This window comes from Strix uralensis, chromosome 24 (assembly GCF_047716275.1).
Source record: "Strix uralensis isolate ZFMK-TIS-50842 chromosome 24, bStrUra1, whole genome shotgun sequence".
Lineage (NCBI taxonomy): Eukaryota > Metazoa > Chordata > Aves > Strigiformes > Strigidae > Strix > Strix uralensis.
This window is the reverse complement of record NC_133995.1, coordinates 3,275,888-3,294,373: the sequence shown is the minus strand read 5'-3', so window position 1 is coordinate 3,294,373 and position 18,486 is coordinate 3,275,888. Positions and strand designations below refer to the sequence as shown.

The following is an 18,486-nucleotide window of genomic DNA, read 5'->3' as shown; positions in this document are numbered from 1 at the left end:
GTCCCACAGCCCCTTTTGCAGCAGTCCCCAACGCGGCAGCAGGGAGGGATGGGTGCTGCTGGGTGCAATGTGGCTCTGCTGCCTCTAAAGGGAGTTGGACAACACTTGGGTGCAGGTGTCCAGACACGTCCAGCTGACCAGCGCTGGGCTGTGCCGTGCACAGGGAGCAGTAACCAGCAGAGGGTAGCAGATGGTCACCACTGCCCCGTTGCAGTTCAGGCAGGAGATGTCCAAAAAGCACCTTAATCCCCTGCTGCTTCTCCTGGGCCTTGGCCCACCACCTCCCCCAGCCCCCCTCATGCCCTCCATCTGGATGCACAGCCCCAGCGATGCCTGTCCTGGTGTCCCCATGGGCTCATGCTGTGGATGTTGGTCTCTGTCACTCCCTGAGCCATTCTCAGGTGAACAGTGCAACTTCAGCAGGCGTGCAGCACCCACTGCAAACCCTCAGGGCAAGGTCCCTGTCCCACGACCCTGCCCATGCTGTCACCTGGAACCTCTGGGGCTGAAACCTCAGCAGAGATCCTGGAGAAGAGAGGGCTCGGGGAGACCAAACTTCAGTTTTCCACTACCTAGAGAAAGGTTGTGGCGAAGGAGACACAGCACTGCATGGCAAAAGGACAAGAGACAATGGGCACAGGTGCCACAAGGGAAACTCTGATGCACATAAGGAAAATAACCTTCTCTGGGTGTATGGTGCACCGCTGTGACAAGACCCATAGTGGTGGGACCTCCATCCTTGGAGGGTTTCCAAACCTGTCTGGATGCCAGGGGCTCTGATCAACCTGACCTGTGGAGCTAGCCCTGCCTTAAGCAGGAGGTTGGACTTAAGACCTCTGCAGGGCCCTTCCACCCTACAGCTTTCTGTGACCCCATGAAACCCAAATCCAGCATTTTCTCCTGGCTCTGACCAGGCCTCCAGGAGCAAATGGCCTCTACAGTGTCCACCACACTTGTGACATGTCAGTACCTCCCCTCTCTCCAACACAACCTCTACAACTATGGGAAGAGGAGACTATTTCTAGCTTTATTGACTAAACAGCATTGCTCAGGCACAGTCCCTGCCTGGGGCACATCCAGCTGAAGCGCCGCAGCAGCGCAGCATCCACCGCGTGCTCACGGAGAAAGCAGCAGCTTTCTAACCCCCCACGCCTCTGCGGGGGAGCAGGGCCTCTGCCAAAGGAGGGAGCCAGGTTTCGGTCTCCACACCGAGGGCGGTATGTGAGCCCACTGTGCTCCAGCTCCCGGCCCACTACCGCATCCCTGAACCCGGGCTGTCTGCTCCACACGCCAAGTGCCATCTGCTATTGCCTCACCCAAGCACACACCCCAGAGCAATGGGACCAGCTAGAATTTGGGTCCCAGGCTAGAAAACCTGAGGAGGGGTGGGATTTTTGGAGATTTTTAAAGAGCTTACTCCCCATCTCAGCTTCAAAAACATCATGTAAAAACTGAGGGTGTGATGAACGGCAGAAAGTGCTTAAGTTGATAAAGGAGCCCAAGTCCTCCCCCATAAAAGCATTTCTGCCTCTGTTGTGCTTCTCAAAACACTACCCATCTCATTTACTCAACCACAATGTTTATAACTTTAAAAAAAAACCAAAACTAAGTTCCCTGTGGAGTTCATAACTCTAAGATGCAGCAAGGCTGATCTTGTGGGTACGCCACACCGGTCAAAAGAGAAAATCAGAGCAAGAAAGTAAAGAGTTCAGCTGAAAATGAATTAAATCTGGGAAGCTGCCAAACTGACGGCTTAATGATCCACAGTGCTGCTAAAAATCCAGGGAGTAGGTGAAAAGTTGTTAATTATTCAGCACTGCTGGGCACGCCTGTTTGGAGAGGTGCCACTAAAAGCACTGATAGGGGTTTCGATAGGGTGTGCACACGTGTTGTGCTACCGACACACCCAAGAAGGTCTGTCCGGGGCCTCCCAGCATCAGCCGCTGCTTTTGAAACGGTTTTCCACCACGGGAGCAGGGGGAGAGCCTGTCCCAGCCGACCCGCAGAGCTCAGCCGGCCACAGCTGGGCCGTGTCAAATCGCACCGAGCAGCTCCTGCCTTCGTGCTTTAATTGCAAGCCATGATTGCAAACATTTCCCGTCCTCCCTCTACCTCCTGACCTCCAGCTCTGGTCACCCAGTGCATCTCCACAGCCCCAGAAGGGGAATAAACTCTCCAGCGAGGCCAGGCGTGGGTCAGCTTTGATGTTTATTGCTTGCTCGGTGACACAGCACGGCTGAGCACCCATCCCGGCGGGACGGGCAACGCGGAGCAGAACGTTTCAGGCACAGGGGCCTCGCTGCGGGTGCGTGTGAGCTGTCTCCCCGCCGGCACCCACACCAGCAGGACCCGATGGGGATGATGTTGGGAGTCCCACGGCTTCAGGGTGCACTGGGTCAGGGCAGGGAGGAAGGGGCTCATGCTGTGAAGCAGCAGGTGGTTACTGATGATGGTGAGGATGCTCGCTGCGGGTGCGGGAAGGGTTGGGCAGCACAGGCTGGTATGGACAAGCCCTGGGCGAGCAGAGCCCAGCTCCTGGTGCCTCACTGCGAGTGGACGAGCGCCCCGGCACCTTGCCCAAAGCCAAAGCCCTTGGGACCGAAGTTCTTGGCGTAGCAACCTGCAGAGGACGGGAAGGGAGAGACGGGTCAGGCCAGCGGCTGAGCATGAGCAGGTCCTCCTCTTGAAGCAGGCACTGCCTAAAGAGGACAGGGTTTGCCATATTTGTTGGGCAGACAGAGAGGCCCCAGACACAGCGGGAAATGCCCCAGTTCTACACCAGCCAGCACATCCAGCCCCATACGCAGCTGCTGGGGCCGCCACCTCCCCAAACCTCAGTCCCATCCTGGTTCCCTGCACAGGGGTTTTCACCCCCTGTCTCCACCCTTTGGAGTCCAGGACCAGCCAGCGGGAAGGCAGCACTCACCTTTGCAGTAGATCTCCCCGTCTTTGTCTGCCAGGGTGGTGGACTCCAGGCTTTTGCCACACTTGGCGCAGCGGAAGCAGGACTTGTGCCAGGACTGCGGGACAGGAGCAGAGCCCAGTCAGACAACACCCGGGGACAAGGCAGCAGTGCTTTGGCTACCAAACAGGGTCACTTTTCTGTTTCTAACCCAAAGTAGTTGGCAAAGAGGTGTGAACGGGATGAAAGCTTTTCTCTGGAAAGAGTGGTCCTCCCAGCCCAGGGGGGAAGATACAGAGAGGAAACATCAGGTGTGGTCACTGCTCCCATGTTGATCTGGTTTCAGAGAGCTTTCACCCCCACTTGCAGAAGTAATTTGTACGATACTATGTAAAACCATTTTTAAGGAGCAGTCACTCCCCTCTTTGGGGATCGTCCTCTCTTAAGCAGCATGATAAATCCCCTGAGTTATCCAGCTGAGATCCAGTGCTGCTGTAGGGTAGCTTGGGGGGGTGGCAGCAGGGTTGGGACACCTGCCCCTACACAACTACAGCTCCAAGGAAGGCAGCAAACAGATACTAAGAATGCAGAAATCAGCCAGTGTTTAAAAATAACACCCCCCCACGGCTCCACCAGTCCTCTGGGGATAAATGAGCTCACAGCCTTCCAGCAGACCTAGAGTAGCCAGAGCTGCTCACAGAGGAATTTAAATAAACACTTTGGAAAACATGAAACCTTTTTTGGAAGAAAATGTGAAATTAGGGGGCTGGAGGAGGAGGTAGCAGATGGAGTCATCCAGCAAACATTAGCACATGAAATACATGCTCTGGAATCCTCTCCGGGTTTGGTTGAGAGTAACTGCTTGCCAGCTTTGGCTCCCCTTAAACATTGAGGCCAGAAGCCTACCAGGCAGCCCAGGTCATGATTTTAAGGGTAAGTTTGGCTTCTGACCCTGGGCTGACCCTCAACATGTCCCTCACAAATACCTGCACTGCCAGCTAGGGTATGATGATGCTGGGAGGCCCTTTCTGTTGACTAGATGCCTTCTTTCCTTGCTCTGGGGACAGAGGACAAACACAGAAACCCCAGGGAGGACAGAGCATGACGGGGGTCAGTGAGTGACCCAGCGTCACCAGTCAGGCAGTGAGGCTTTCCCAGCATGGCTGTCCTGTCCCCTGCGGCACAAAGCTGCCAGGGCAGGGCAAGCTCTGCCTGTGTACCTGTCCTCAGAGGAAAGGGTGCTCCAGGGCAGGGACCTCCCCTGGGCTCCCAGGGCTGACAGAGCAGACAGTGTCCCCATGCCTTACAGAGGGCTTCCCAGAGCTGGGCTAGGATGAGCCCACAGCTCGGGATGCAAAGGACTGTGGTGAAGTGATGAACTTGACCTAGGAAGTACCAGGGCTGTTGCCTTGGTCCTTTACATCTGACCCTGAGCAGACCCAGTCCACCAGCAGAACAGCCCAAGGGAGATGCACCGAGCCCATGGCCACCTCCAACCACCTTGCCCTGCCTATGGGCAGCACTGACCACTGGAATTCATTCCCTGCCCCGAATCTGGGCTGCGGCACTCCAGCCTGTGGCAGAGGGTGGAGGAGGCTCGCTGGACACTGCACTTGTTCAGTTAGTGGTGGCAGTGGCCATGGTCCATGTCACTGCTCATCCTCCCAACACATCTAACAGCGGGGACGTCCACTGTGACCTCTGCTGAGCAGTGCTCTGAATATTTAGTATAAAATGAATTTCTCTTCCATCTACAAGTCTGTAAGAGTGATGCAGCCTGGAGAATGTGGTTTCCAGACATGCCAAGATCTCTTTTTGGTGCCAGGCTTCCAGGTGAACATGACCACCAGACCCCAAGGCCAGCTGGAGGTGCTGGCAGCCCAGCCTGCAGCAGCCTGTGGGTCAGGTCAAGACCTTCTCTGAAGGCCTCCCTACCACACAGCAACCTGTGGCATGTGTGTGCCCCATCCACTCCATCCCACTTCTTACCTTTCCAGCTCCAATCACCTTCTCGGCTGCATACACTGCCTGACCACAGCGAGGGCACCCATCAGCACCTCCGACTTTCTGGGCCATTCTGGAAGCATTAGGGTTGGTGGGTCGGTGGGGCTGGCCCCTGCGGATGGGAGGGAGTTCATGATCAGGGCTGCACAAGCAAGACGGAGGAGGGAAGAGCTATGGGATCACAAATCCCAATCCAGTTTTGAAGGGCCTGGAGCTTTAGGCTCAACGTGTTGAGCCCCACGGAAACTCCAGCCTCACAGCTGTGTGCTCGGAGGGGATGGGCAGCACACTGAGGCAGCGGGGACATGTCCCGTCAAGCCCCATCCCACCCCACAAATATGGTTCAGCAGGTTTCCCCCGAGGAGCAGAAAGGCAGGGCAGCCCACGGCACTCTCCAGATTAGATACTGCTGGAAGTTCAGCACGGGCCACACGGCCAAGCATCACAAACGGACAGAAGGTGCCCACAATACCCCAGTTTCAAAAACAAGACTTAAACTCACTCTTCATATTTGATGCCCAGAGACTCTCCCTTGTCAGTGCTCAGGGTCCCTGCTCCCTGCCCGTATCCATAGCCCTTGGGACCGTACTTCTTGCCGTAGCAGGACTTGCAGTAGATCTCCTCTCCATGCACAGCAACGGTGGTGCTGTCCAGGTTCTTCTTACAGACCACTAGAAAAGAGGGGAGGGCCGTGCCATTAGCCTGCTCATCCAGAGCTCACTAATTAGCTGGAGAAAACAAGTCCTCACAAGGGATAGCACAGCTCAGCTTTCAAGGAGTAAGGAAACCCTAGACAAGATCCTTGTTAAACGGAGTGCATGCAAAACAGCCAGAGATAAGGATCGCAACAAGAACATTGTCTGGCTTTAAAAGGAAGCAACCACCAAAGCTACAAGGTTGATACTAAGAAAAGGCTCTGTTAACCCTCTTGATGCTGGTATCCTGGAGATACACTTTAACCAGCGGGGGTGGAAATTTCCCTACAAATCACTGCAGGATTCACAAGCACAGGGATGGACAACCCTGCCCCACTGCAGCTGCAGCTCTGCCACGCTCCTAGTCCACTCCAAATACAAAGCGATAGGCACGGGGGGAAAGTAATGTAGGCAAATATATTTTAACTTGTGTTCAGACTGAAAGCAGACCTGCAGCCATTACCACGGCTGACGCACTGTGAGCTCTTTGCCGCATTACACTATTGTGCACAGTCGCCTCTCTAGACCCCAAGAGCATGATGAAGAGTTCATGCGAACGTGTCACCCCGGGTCGGTGCCATGATTAGGGTGTGTGCACAGGGTGGTCTCAGGTGAGGAACACTTACTCAGCCGGGTGTTCAAGCCTTGGGGATCAGATCAATATGGGATGTGAGAAGGGACAGGAGGAAACAGCAGCCAGGGTTGGGGTCCCAGCTGAGCCCACATAGAGCTTGAGCTTGGTGTTGGGCTCAGGCCACACAGACTCTTCTCCCAATCTTTAGGTTTTCCTGACTCCTGTCCCAGCTCTGATCTCAGCCTCTATGTCAGCTTCCAAACCTTTCCCGGAACACGCCGCCCAGCAAGCCGGAGCGGGAGGCGAGCGGCACCCAAACAGGCTCGCAGTGATCTCTAGTGTTTACCTGCCCCAGTGCAGGATCCAGATGCCTGGGGCAGAGTCCACAGCGCTGGCAGCCAGCCCTGAAACAGATCCTGTTACAGCTGCGACACAGCCTTTCCCCATCCTGCTTAAATGTTGAGGCTCCCAGCAGTCCGTTGGCCTCTTCACCAGCAGAAAAGTTTCTTGGCCTTTACCAATATCACAGGAATGCAAACACAGCAGAGAGCACAAACCATGCGGGCGAGAGGCAATCTTCCTCGGCCCAGTTACTAAATATGGTGCTTCTCCTCTGGGGCCACGGAGAACCCCGTGTGCCGCTGCTGGGAGAAGGAGGGGGAAAGGGAAACGTCTCCTGCTATCTAAGGAGGATCTGGCAGGGTCCTCTCCTGGCTACAGGCTCCCCTGTCCCACCACGGCAGGAGCTGGGCATGGAGCACACATCCCTGTTGAGAAAGATCAGCTCTGGTTAACCCGTCCCGTAGCTGCCAGGCTCGTGGGCTGGTGCTGGAGTTCTCTCTGCATTACCCTGGAGCTCACCAGGAGCAACTCTGCATTCAGACAGACCCTCCAGGAGGGGAATTTGGGCACATTTAAAGAGCTTTGTCCTAGGGGTGGGAATGAATGATCTCAAAGGCATCTGTCCTTCTCTCCCACAGTGCTGGATGGATTTAAAGCTCTAACCTAAGCTTTCACAGCCCCCCATCTGTACCAGCCACAGACCGCTTTGAGAGGCAGCAGAAAAATTCTTTCCTGATCTTCTTCCTAGAAATCAGCCCCCAGCTCCTGGGTTTCTACATTGCAGAAATTCCATCGTGCCGCACTCATTGAGTTAAGGACCCTTTGTTTTTCTAAAAGCAGCAGAGCTGCTCCACAAAACAATTAGGCAAGAGCTGCTGCTACTTTCAGAGGCCAAACGGTCTCATTACAGCACATTTCTGCCGTGTACTATTGACTCAGTTGGATCGATGCCACTGAGTCAATCACCGAGTCACTCCCTGAGCCAATCTCCAGTGCTAATGCACTGTGGTAGGTTTGGCTCCTTTTTGATTATTTTTTTGGCAGATCAGGTCAAAGTATTTGTTTTTCTCCGCTAAAGATAAAGACTTCAAGTTCCCTGATGAGGCCCAAATGCAGCACTGGGGAGCAGGCTGGGAATGCAGCATCGCTCACAGTCTGCGGCACCAGAGTGGGAGCAGCAGGCAGCACTGTGGGCTGGCACTCAAGCCATGGCCTGAACTGGGGACCCCGCAGCTGGGGTGGGCAGAACCACTGGGGTACATGTGGAGTGTGATTACGTACATCTGCAGAGCACAGGGACAGGAGCCCTGGCTGTAGTCGGCTCAGAACCACTCCCTGGTGACTTGCTTCCATGAGCAGACACGGCATGACCTTCCTTCCCACTTTGGCCGTGTATTCCCTCCTCAAAGCAACGCCTTTTGCCTGATTTCGTGGCACCTGGAGGCCTGCCCCACGCTCTGGGTGCCAGCATCATGCAGCAGAAGCTTTCCCTAGCAATCCAGCTGCATGCACAGGGGCTGCAGGGAAGGGCAGACGCAGTGCAAGGGGATCTTTGTCCCCACACTGAGGTCCTCCATTGATACGGAGGTAAGAGCCAGTGGTGGTGGGGAGATGAGGGTAACATTCCTCGCCCTCCTTATCTGAGGCTGCAGAAGAAACACGATTTCCTGCTGCAGGGAGCAGCCACAGTAAGGACACAGCCTGCCATTGCCCTGCCCGCTCAGGGAAAGACTCTCCGCAACTCCCCTTCTTAGTCGTCTCAGAATCACACAGAATCACCTCGGTTGGAAAGGACCTTGAAGATCATCTAGTCAACCGTTAACCCAGCACTGACAGATCCCAACTACACCAGATCCCTCAGCGCTGGGTCAACCCGCTTCTTGAACACCTCCAGGGATGGGGACTCCACCACCTCCCTGGGCAGCCCATTCCAACGCCTGACTACCCGTTCTGTAAAGAAATACTTCCTAATATCCAGTCTAAACCTTCCCTGGTGCAACTTGAGGCTATTCCCTCTTGTCTTATCACTTATTACTTGATTAAAGAGGCTCATCCCCAGTTCTCTGCACCCTCCTTCCAGGGAGTTGTAGAGGGCAATGAGTTCTCCCCTCAGCCTCCTCTTCTCCAGACTAAACAACCCAGCAAGGCTTCCAGCCTGGGAACTCCCACATACAAGAGCTACCGGCCACGCTGGCCACTCTTTGTGCTGCACAGGGAGCAGAGATGCAGCAACAGCCTCTCTCACATCCTCATCCGTCTGCGCATGCCACATCCCAGACAGGCTGGCCAAGCAGTATCCAGTATCCGAGCCAGCAGGACACAGGAGCATGGCGGGGATCGGCCCCACGAGGACACTGGTATTTCCCTGCTGGAATAGGTCTACTGAGATTAGTTCTAGCTGTGTGCCTGTTTATAGACCCTAGCTCTGCTCCCTGCCTGTATGGAAAAGATCACGTCTGTGCTCCCTGCTGCAACGGGACGGTGAGACTGGGAACAGGGTCCTGGGATCAGCTGAGAAACTGTTAAACCTCAGTGGGACTCTGCTACAAGGGCAGCTCTGAGGATGCACTTCCACTCTGGTGCTCTGTGTCACATGCAGTGTCTTGATGAGCCATCAGCGGACACAGGCAACGTGCATGTTCCTGTTAGCACATGAGAATCACTAGGTCTGTTATGTGATAGTCTTCAAGGGCAGAGGACAGAAATCTGGTAAAACACAGGCTGAGGACAGTGGTCTTTTTATTCAAAGGTTCTGCAGTCCCCCTGGAGTTGGATGCCCCAGGGTTAAGGAGCTGCTCTCAGCACCGTAACAACTACTCGCCTGTCCCTGCACTGCTGCCCTGGTATCCCCAAAGGGAGGGGAAGGGTGTCTGGGACCTGCAGCATGAACCCAAGAGTACTTGTAGGATCCTGCAGAGCAGGTAGAGGAAGGATCTCTGCACTGAGTTAACCCACAGCCAGATCCTGTTCTGCTGCCCTTCCCTGGAGGCAACACTTGGGTCCAAACATGCGAGAGAAACATGCTCCACAATAGTAGATTTTCAGGCAGGCTGGAGGTGATGCTTTAGCACTTCACAGTAGGCCTTCCACCAGCAGAAGGGCCAGGACAGGACCACATCTTCTTGCCATCATGTCCTGGGACACAGGGGCAGATCCCATGCCAGTTTCCAAGCCCCAACAACACCTTTTTAGTGTGGCAAAGCCACTCAGAAGACTAAAGTTAGCATCCCCTCAGAGCATTGCATGGAATGTGCCACCTCCTGCCACGATCGTTTGGAGAGTCCCTGTCTCATGCTCCAATCTTGAACATCTGGAGACAGTCTAGAGGACTCAGCCTAGCCTTTCCCTGGTGTAGGGACAGACTAAATCTTTTGTGTGGGTGCTGGCTGAGGTCAGCCCTGACAGCTTGGACAGCCTCTGGTGTCCTGGGATTTGTGTTCCTTTAGCAGAACTAACTTCCAAGTCTGGAGAAAAGCAGAAAACCTGCCACATGGCTCCCACCGCCGGGCTGTTTGTAGAGAAATCCTAACGAGCGTTTACACGGCCCATAAACAGGACATGACGGGGCGCCCAGGCGGCGGAGAGCCAGGAAATGGGACGGGAGGGGTGAGGGAAGGGCTGGTACTCACTGCACAAGAAGCAGGACTTGTGGAAGCTGCTGCCTTCACATTGCACCTCCTCAGCAAAGTACACTGCCTTCTGGCAGACGCCACACTTCTTTCCTCCTCCCCAGTTTGGCATCCTGCAGAAAAAGCACAGACAGAAACAGCGTCAGAGGAGGTCAGGCAAGACGCTGGCCGGGCAGGAGGCAGGGACGGCAGAGCAAGGTGACCACAGTGGGCACCCACCAGCAGTGCTCCGGCAACTGTTCCACATCTGTGCACGCAGAGACTACCCACGGAGGTTTGCTGTCTGCACAGCTTCACAGGGCTGGTAATTAGCAGAACTCAGGATGCCCACAGGACCCATCATTACAGCACCCAGCAGTATCCGCTGCCTCCTGGGGACCAGTGGTCCTACCAGCCAGGAGCAGCAGAAATGCCCCTGTCCTGGAAGCCATGGCACCTCACAGCTCCTTTCTGTGCCAGGAAAGGGGAGGAAGCAGGACAATGATGGGAGACGGCACTTACGGGGGTACCCACGGCCCCGTCACCTCATTAGGTCACAGCCCTGCTATTACCCCTCAACAGGGCAACACAATGGCCAGGGTGACCGATCCTGGATGCTGGAGAGGGCACAGGCTGTCACACTGTCTGGAAACAGTTCCAGCTTCTCCTCCTCAAACATCTCTCCCGTTTCTGCCACCACAGCGCAGGAGTATAAACAGGGTTGCCCAAAGGGCAGGAGCTGACCCCTGATACCACCAAACAGCGGGCTCTGGCATCGTGTCCCCCACAGCATCATTAGCTTGTGCCTTGCCTGGTCAACTGCTCACAGGTTCTGCCCGTACTCGAGGCTTCTCAGTCCCCTCCAGGACTGCAGGTACAGCCACAGAGTCTGGGAAATCAGCAGCCCCAGGGACACAGGCTCCCGTGCAGGGCGAACACTTGAGCACCAACCTAAGCCACCATGCAGCTCCTTGGCAGGATATAAATGCTTCTATTTCTCTCTCCTCTTTCCTGAAATGTATCTGATGAGACATGATTAAGAGGCCCCTTGATCTGCAGATAACCCCAAGATACTGTGAGCAGCTAACACAAGTAGCAGAGCTCCAACCCAGAGAGGCTTTGATACTTTAAGACCAGGTCAACACAAACCTCACAACATTCAAGCAAGGAGATTCTGAGGGCGGCAGGCTGGTTGAGTGGAGTCAAGAGGAGGCTAAAGAGGATCTAACAGCAGCCTAGGGTTGCTACAAAGACAACAAAACAAAACACTTCTTGGCGGTGCCCAATGATATATGGTCAATGGGCACAAGCTGCAGCTTGGGAGGTCTCCAGAGGCCTCTCTCCATCAACACGTCTGTAATTCTCCATTCTGTTCCCATGTGTGGACAAGCAACAGAAGTCACCCTCCCCATTGCAGGCACAGCCATGTGCTTCCCAACTCCTGAACAGCTAAAGGTCCCCAAAACCAAACACCATTTTCACACTACACCATGTGCCACCCCACAGCACGCGCAGGATCTCACCACCTCCCTCGGCTCGCTGCGTGGCTATGAGGAAGGGGATCTGGGTCTGCCGGGGCACAGCCTTTGAGCCCACTCCTGGCAGCAGCTCCCAATCCCTGGGTCACGTTGGGCAGCTGAAACCCCATCTCTGGGTCTCCAATCCCCCACCCAACGGCTGAGTTGGCGGCACTGCCCTGCCTGGCAGGCAGTCGGGGAGATGGATGCTAAACACAACAGGACCAGAGGCTGTATGAACGTCAAACGGAGAGATGAGGGAAGACGAAATGCTGCAAACCCTCTTCTCACAGGCACAGCGAGTTCTCTGTACCTTCCAGGATATGGGAAAGTTGAGCTTTTCCCTGCGTAAGAGTATTTTGTCAGGCAATACAAAAGGGAAATTGATCTCAACCTGGTTATAATAGCAGGCAGGGCAGGCAGGGCGTGGGTCAGGGCTGACACGCTGGCAGGGCTGCACAGAGGCCCCGCTCTAGCCCAGCTCCAGCTCCTGGACACACGGAGGGTCTCAGCATGGGACAGACAAACAGAGCTGTGGAGGGTGCTGGGAGAGGGGGCTGGAGAGGCTCTGCTGGCTCCAGGGACCCCAGAAGCTGTGACTGGGGTGTGATTGCAGAAGCCCAGGCGGGAAGTCTCCTTTCCGAACACCCTGCAGCCTGGGCTTCCCACCACTGCGCAGCCCGTGCCAAATCCCTCCCCTCCAGCCTGATGGTTCCAGTCCCAGCCTTTGGATTGCCTTAAAAGGACACAAACTGTTTCTCTCCAGAGCCTGTTTTTTCCCCCCTGCACCAGGAGGAAGGCCTGACCTGGTTCAGGAGTTTCCTTGGAGGGCAGAAATATCCAGCGGCATCCCCCTGCCAGCCCAGGCAGCGGAGACACCCGCACCTGCATGGCATGGGAGCCCACTGGCCCCCTTTGCCCCCATGCCCACCTGTGTCAGACCCCTTGTCAGGAATAACGCGACGCTGGCTACAATTTCTCAGGGACCCTCATCCCTTTCCAAACATGACAGCCAGCAGACCCCACCTCTGGGACTCACCAGCCCTGATTTTGGTGGGCAGCCTCATGCAGGCAGCCCCCTGCCATCACTCCCTGGTCCACGGCCAGGGCATCTGCAGGCACGCTCAGGGACAAACTGCCTGGCACGGTTTGGAGCCAGCTGCTCCCCTTTGCCTCGATGACACATTTTTTCCCCCTTTACAGCAGCAGCAAAGGAAGAGACTCTGTTTGTCCCGAACAGCAGGGTTCATCTGTTCAAACCGAGACATCAGCAGTGGGGACACCTTCCTCTGAGCTGCCTGTAAGTCTACAGGAGGAAAAAAGATGCTTCTGGGTGAAGCTCATCTGGTGTTTGCCACAAGAGCCGTTCAACCCTTTCGCTGCTTATTTTCCTCCATCCACCATGGGAAGGTTGCAGGTGCCTCCACACCGTCACTGATTTCAGCAGGTAACTCCCACCATGAAGCACCCAGAAGCACAGATACAGCCCCAGCAAAGTCACATCCCAGCGAGACCTCCTGGGTTTTCTGGGGGGAGAGACCATGAAAATGAGTTTTTCCTGGGGATACATGGGCTTGTGATAGCTCACAGCTGGGCACAGTGAAAAGCTGAGATAAGATTTCAGTTGCTGGGAATTCCCTCTTAGTCAACAACATACAGAGGCACATGCTGAGGGCCTGGCAGGCCACATGAGAGACCAAAAAGGAGTTTATGCTACAGGTCAGTATTAGCAGGAAAAAAAAGAATAGGAGCACCCTGCTCACAGAGCCTGGGACCTGCACCAGCCGTCTCAGCAGCAAAAGCCTTACAATAGCCCTCTAGACAGACCCGTCATCCCAATTCCCTAATTAATGACTACTTTAAGATATGTCAGAGAGTTTGCAACTCTTTCAACATATTTTTCAGAGTATGTTGCACCATGAAGCTGAGCACCATATTCTGCCCAATTGCAGTACTTGGTGACCGCAGTCGCACTTCTCCAAATCACTATTAGACCCACGCAGAATGAGGAACAGGAGGTGACTGTCCTGCAGCCAAAAACCTCACTGAGCATAGGCAAGAGAGACACCCAGGGCTGCCAAAAAACAAGATTATTTTCCTCCCTCCTGCAGCTCCACATCCCGTGCACCACAGCTTCGCAGCAAACACAACCAGAGCCCTACAGACAGCATCCTCCATGCCAAGCGTGGCTCAGCCTCCGAGCCGGTCCAACATCTGCTCTGGATAAGGCAAGGGGCCTCAAAAACCAAGGTACCATCCTTTTATCAACAGCCGTGTTGCTGGAAAGCATGGACACAAGTGAGGCTTGTGCAGAACCACACAAGCCTGACACTTTTTGGAGATTAACTCTAATTTCAGTGTCTGATGTCTGACTGCAGCGGTACAGCTCACCGGGTCAAAGCTAAAGACCCACCCATGTTTCAGATGGGCTTGTGTTGCACCAGTTTGGGAGGCAGTCTGAACAACCGGGCATAAACCAGTATGGAACCAGTATGTCCTGGTGCTTCGGGATGTCATCTAAACCTGGGCTCTAAGGGGAAGCAGGGAGCAGATGAAGCCAAGCCTTCAGGCAGCAGGAACACAGGGTCACCCCCTCCTTCGAGTGGGCTGAAAGGTCAGTGTGCTCATGTCACACCACTGCTGTACCTGCCTGAGAGCAGCTTGTTTTCAACTGCTGGAGCTGAAGCAGCACCCGCCGCCATCTGACCGCAGCTTCCCTGCTACGGGAGCACTCAGAGCAGTGCAGGTTCTCTCCCTACACCCTCCAGTGAACTTCACCTGCAGCCACCAGGATGTCAGCTCAACCATTTGAGCTTCTGCAATAGCTGGAAAACCTTTCCCATGTATGTGCCCAGATGTTCTACTAAAATCCTACAGTAATTAATTGCAGAGCAATCACTTGGAGATCACTGAGCAACAGGAGACTCATGCTGGCCCATGTAAAACGTTCTTTTTTTTTCCAGTGAGAGCGTTAATACAAGTGGATGGCAGAAAAGCACCATCAGTGCTGCACAAAATTCACTCCTAATGATGTTCACAGCAGTTCACGCAGGATTATTACATGGCCTGGCAAAGGGACAAGTCAAAGGGGAGGAAACCACAGTAGGAGCCCCAAGCCCTGGGGTCTGATTACCACCAGACAAACAGCATCTGTCACGGAGCAGCTTCCACATCACCTGGGCACAAGTGGAAATAACCCTACAAGAGGCAAGTTAGAACGGTGCCCCTGCCGTGTACCAGCCGGGTGGAGCCGTGATGCGAGGAGACTCTGGGCTGCCAACAGTGTAAGTGAGGATAAACGAAGGTCATTTGTGATACAGTGATGTGGAACTGGTGAGCAAGAGGATAACGGGGTCCTGAGGCTGGTGAGCACTGGGACATCGCATCACCATGGAAAAATCAAAGAACTGACCCAGGAGCTGTATCAGATCACACATCTCCGAGGGCTTTGCCATGAGAGGAGGGGAGGAAGTCAGGAGGGTCCGAGGTCCAGAGTGATCCTCACACGCTGCTTATCTACTCTACCGTTCCCAAAACAACACAGGCATTACTTCTGCTGACACTGCTAAGGCAGCCTTCAGGCTCGCGGTGCCAGGGAAGGGGCCAGCACGAGGCCAGCACCACACTGAGCCGCCCGCCAGACCCGGCTGTGGGCAAGCACCCACCAGCCGCAACGTGCCCGCGGACCACCCCTCCCTTGCCTGTTGACTGCTCCCAAGCTCTGGTTACAAAGGCAACTTGAAAGTTTCCTATCACAACTGGGCTCCTCAAAGAAAATCCCAATTTTACCCAGAACAAGAGCATTTTCAGGTATGCTAAGAAAAGCTACAGACTCCTGCAGGAATCAAAATCCATAACCTGATCAAGCTCACTGTAGCTTTTGCAAAGCCTTATTTGCCCGGATCGGTCACGTCCTCATCATTTTATGTTGCCTCCCAGGAGCAGGGAGCCGAGCTCAGCCGCCGCAGGGGCAGAGTCCAGGCACTGCCATCCCGGCCGGAGAGGCCCTGACCCAGGAGCCAGGAGAGGCCGTTTGCGAGCCCCAGGCTGGACAGACGGTGCCCACCGACCCACGGGAAGGGGAAGGCACCACTGCCTGTCCGGCGGCAGCGAGCGCTGAGCTACTTGTGAAGCAGCGAGTGCTCCCCAGGGCTGGGAGTGATCACAGGCATCACCTCACCTTTCCAGCCTCACCACCAAAAGAGCCAGGAGGTGCAGCGGCCCAAGCCAATCTCACCCAGTCCATCCCTCCCTCTACCTAATACTGCAGCTTGGCAGCATCCAGTATTTTTGCCACGTGCTAATTAACCCCACGACGCGCTGGCCCTGCTGCTGGCTCTGAGGTTTGGAAAGCGGCACCTGAAGCTGTGCTCAGGGACGTGCCCAGCCCGGTCCTCAGCGCTGCGAGTCCTCGCAAGGAGACATCAGTCTGCACCAGCAGAAAGGCTGGAGCTGGCCCCGTCTCCCGGGTTTAAGCTTTGCTCCGGCTGCAAAGCCAAGCGACGGCAGAGCCCACGTTGTGGCGAGGGGACGGGGCGCAAGGACTCCGCTCGAGACCACAACCCTGAGATTTCCCTTTGCAGAAAGGGCACAGACACGCTTGGCGGAGGGTTAAGATTAACGCCAGCACAAAGTTTGGCGTCCTGGTGGGAAGTGACCGCGCTGCGTCGGTGCCCGCTCCCCGCCGGGTTAGGGAAGTTCACCCGATCTGATGCAAGAGCTTTGGCTTCCGCCTCCTGCGCCATGTGCACAGATGCTCGGGCCGCTTCGTGCCTCAGTGGGCCCCACCGCACCCGCACCCACCCCAGCCCCACACCGCTCCAGCCCCCAGCCCCACACCGCACCCCGGGGGAGGCGCCTGGGGGGCGCAGACGGAGGGCGGGGGGGTGCTGGGCGCGGGTGGGGAGCAGCGGAGATGCAGCAGATGGGAGGGACGGGACGGGATGGGATGGGGGGGGGGGCTCCGGGCCCCGGGTCGGGAGGAGCGGCAGCCCCGGAGGCTCCGCAGCGGGACCCGGGCCCCGCGGGAGGGGACAGGAGGAGGGGAGGGGGCTCCGCGCCGCTCCGCGGGGCCCGGCGCCCGCCCCCCCGCCCCGCACCTACCTGCAGCTGGGCCGGGCCGGGTCGGTGCCGGGAGCGGGGCTGGGGCCGGCGGCCGCTCGGGGGTTTTGTTGGCGGCGGGGGAAGGCGGGTCGCGGGGCGGCGGCGCTTTGCGCTCGGCGCCGGCCCGGACTGATGTCACGGCGGCCGCCGCCCCGAAGGCCCGGCGGAGGAGGGCACCGGGCGGGACGGCCTCGCCACCAGCGCCGGGGACCCCCCTTCCACCCCCGGGCCCCGGCACGGCCCCGCCGTCGTCCCCCCGGTCAGCCCCGGCGCCGCCCCGGCCCCACGCCGGTGGGAATCCCACCCCATCCCACTCCCACGGGGGGGGCTCAGCCGCGACGGCTCCCTGAAGCCTGCGGGCTGGTTGCCAAGCGTATGTGCCATCAGTCGGTATTTTGTTAAGGTCAACGTTTTCCTCTAAAATCAAATCAAAGTTGCAAGAGAAGGTGTAGAGAACGGGGCGGCCAGGAGCGACTCTTTGGCAACGGCTTCGCGTGGGAACCCACCACCACGGTGCTATCGTGGGTGCGGGGACACGGGGACAGCACGAAACTGCGAGGGAACGGCTGTGGCAGGGGCGGTGGGAAAACGCTTCCAGCACAGCTGGATGGCAGCTGGATGGCAGGTCGCGGAGCTGCGAAGGGAGGGCTCGGGGCAGTGAAAAGGTCAAAGCACTACAGGCACTGTGTAACCTCAGAGTCTGCAGGAGCAGAGATACAGCCTCCACCTCCCTGATGTCCCACTGACCCTGCCGTACCCTCACACCACACATTAGTGCCCTCCGTGCCCTAACGTCCCAGGAGCAGCCCACAGAGAGTGTGCCGCAGGGCTACAAATGTGGCTGCTGGGCTACAAAGCTGCTATTTCCATTTTTTTCCTGTGTGTTTCTATACAACACAGGAGCCCGAGAGGCCCAGGACCTTATAAAAAACGTTAAGGCTCCAGGTAATGCTGTTTCCACCATGAAAAGCCAAGGGCAGTCCATGTGCAAGCCCTGCAGTGTGACACAGCACCGAATTGTCTGTCAGACACAGATGGCTGCTGCGTGCTCCGACCCCCAGGCAGGACTCTGCAGTCCCAGTTTGTGTCTGGACGTTCCCTTATGAGCTTGTCCCTGCCTGATTCTCAGCTTGCTGGGGTACAAACTCCCACTCTCCATCCCTCTGGCAAACACCCACTTGGATCTGCGGGCACTCCTCCTCTGCCCGTGGAAGCTGGCTGTAACAGGACAGCAGGACACCCTCCCGGATCCTCAGCAAACCCCACACAGGGAACAGGAACCAGGTGGCACTAGACAGAGAAAGGATTTTCCCTTTCTCAGGCTTTTTTGGTGTCCTGGAAGATTCAAAGAAGAGTCAGTCCATCAATGCTCCATCACCTGGACTTGGAGGCCAGCAAAAGGCAGCCCCTTCCAGGAGAAGCTCCACAGGGAGGTCTGGGAGGGGAAGCCAGGAGAAAGGAACAGTTTTGCTGGTGTCTGTAGCTGTGTTCCACCCTGAGCCTCTGCCCTGGGTGTCTCTGAAGCATCTGTGCTCCATGAGGATCTTCCAGCCGCCGTAGTAGGTGAGGATGGAGAGAAGCTGGATGCTCCAGTGCCCCCAGTTGCTGTGTTCATGGACAGGATTGTCAAGCCAGGCCAAGATGCAGTTAGCAAAAGCTTCTATTTAGTTTCTCTTGCCTAGGCTGGGCTTTTTGTACTTGAAAAATGCAAGTAGGCATGAAAGAAAAAAGGCAGCTGGCA

At 56.1% G+C, this 18,486-nt stretch overlaps 1 protein-coding gene across 1 annotated transcript; it reads right to left on the bottom strand.

The window, feature by feature from the left end:
- Nucleotides 1-2,190: 2,190 nt before the first annotated feature.
- Nucleotides 2,191-16,897, bottom strand: CSRP1 (cysteine and glycine rich protein 1). Its single transcript, XM_074894011.1, has 6 exons — nt 16,746-16,897; nt 10,147-10,259; nt 5,409-5,577; nt 4,892-5,018; nt 2,927-3,020; nt 2,191-2,620 (listed from the first exon to the last, which is right to left on the bottom strand). Exons 2-6 carry the CDS (start codon nt 10,256-10,258, stop codon nt 2,544-2,546), a joined length of 579 nt encoding a protein of 192 aa, XP_074750112.1. The 5' UTR covers nt 10,259; nt 16,746-16,897; the 3' UTR covers nt 2,191-2,543.
- Between the last annotated feature and the right edge of the window lie 1,589 nt (nt 16,898-18,486).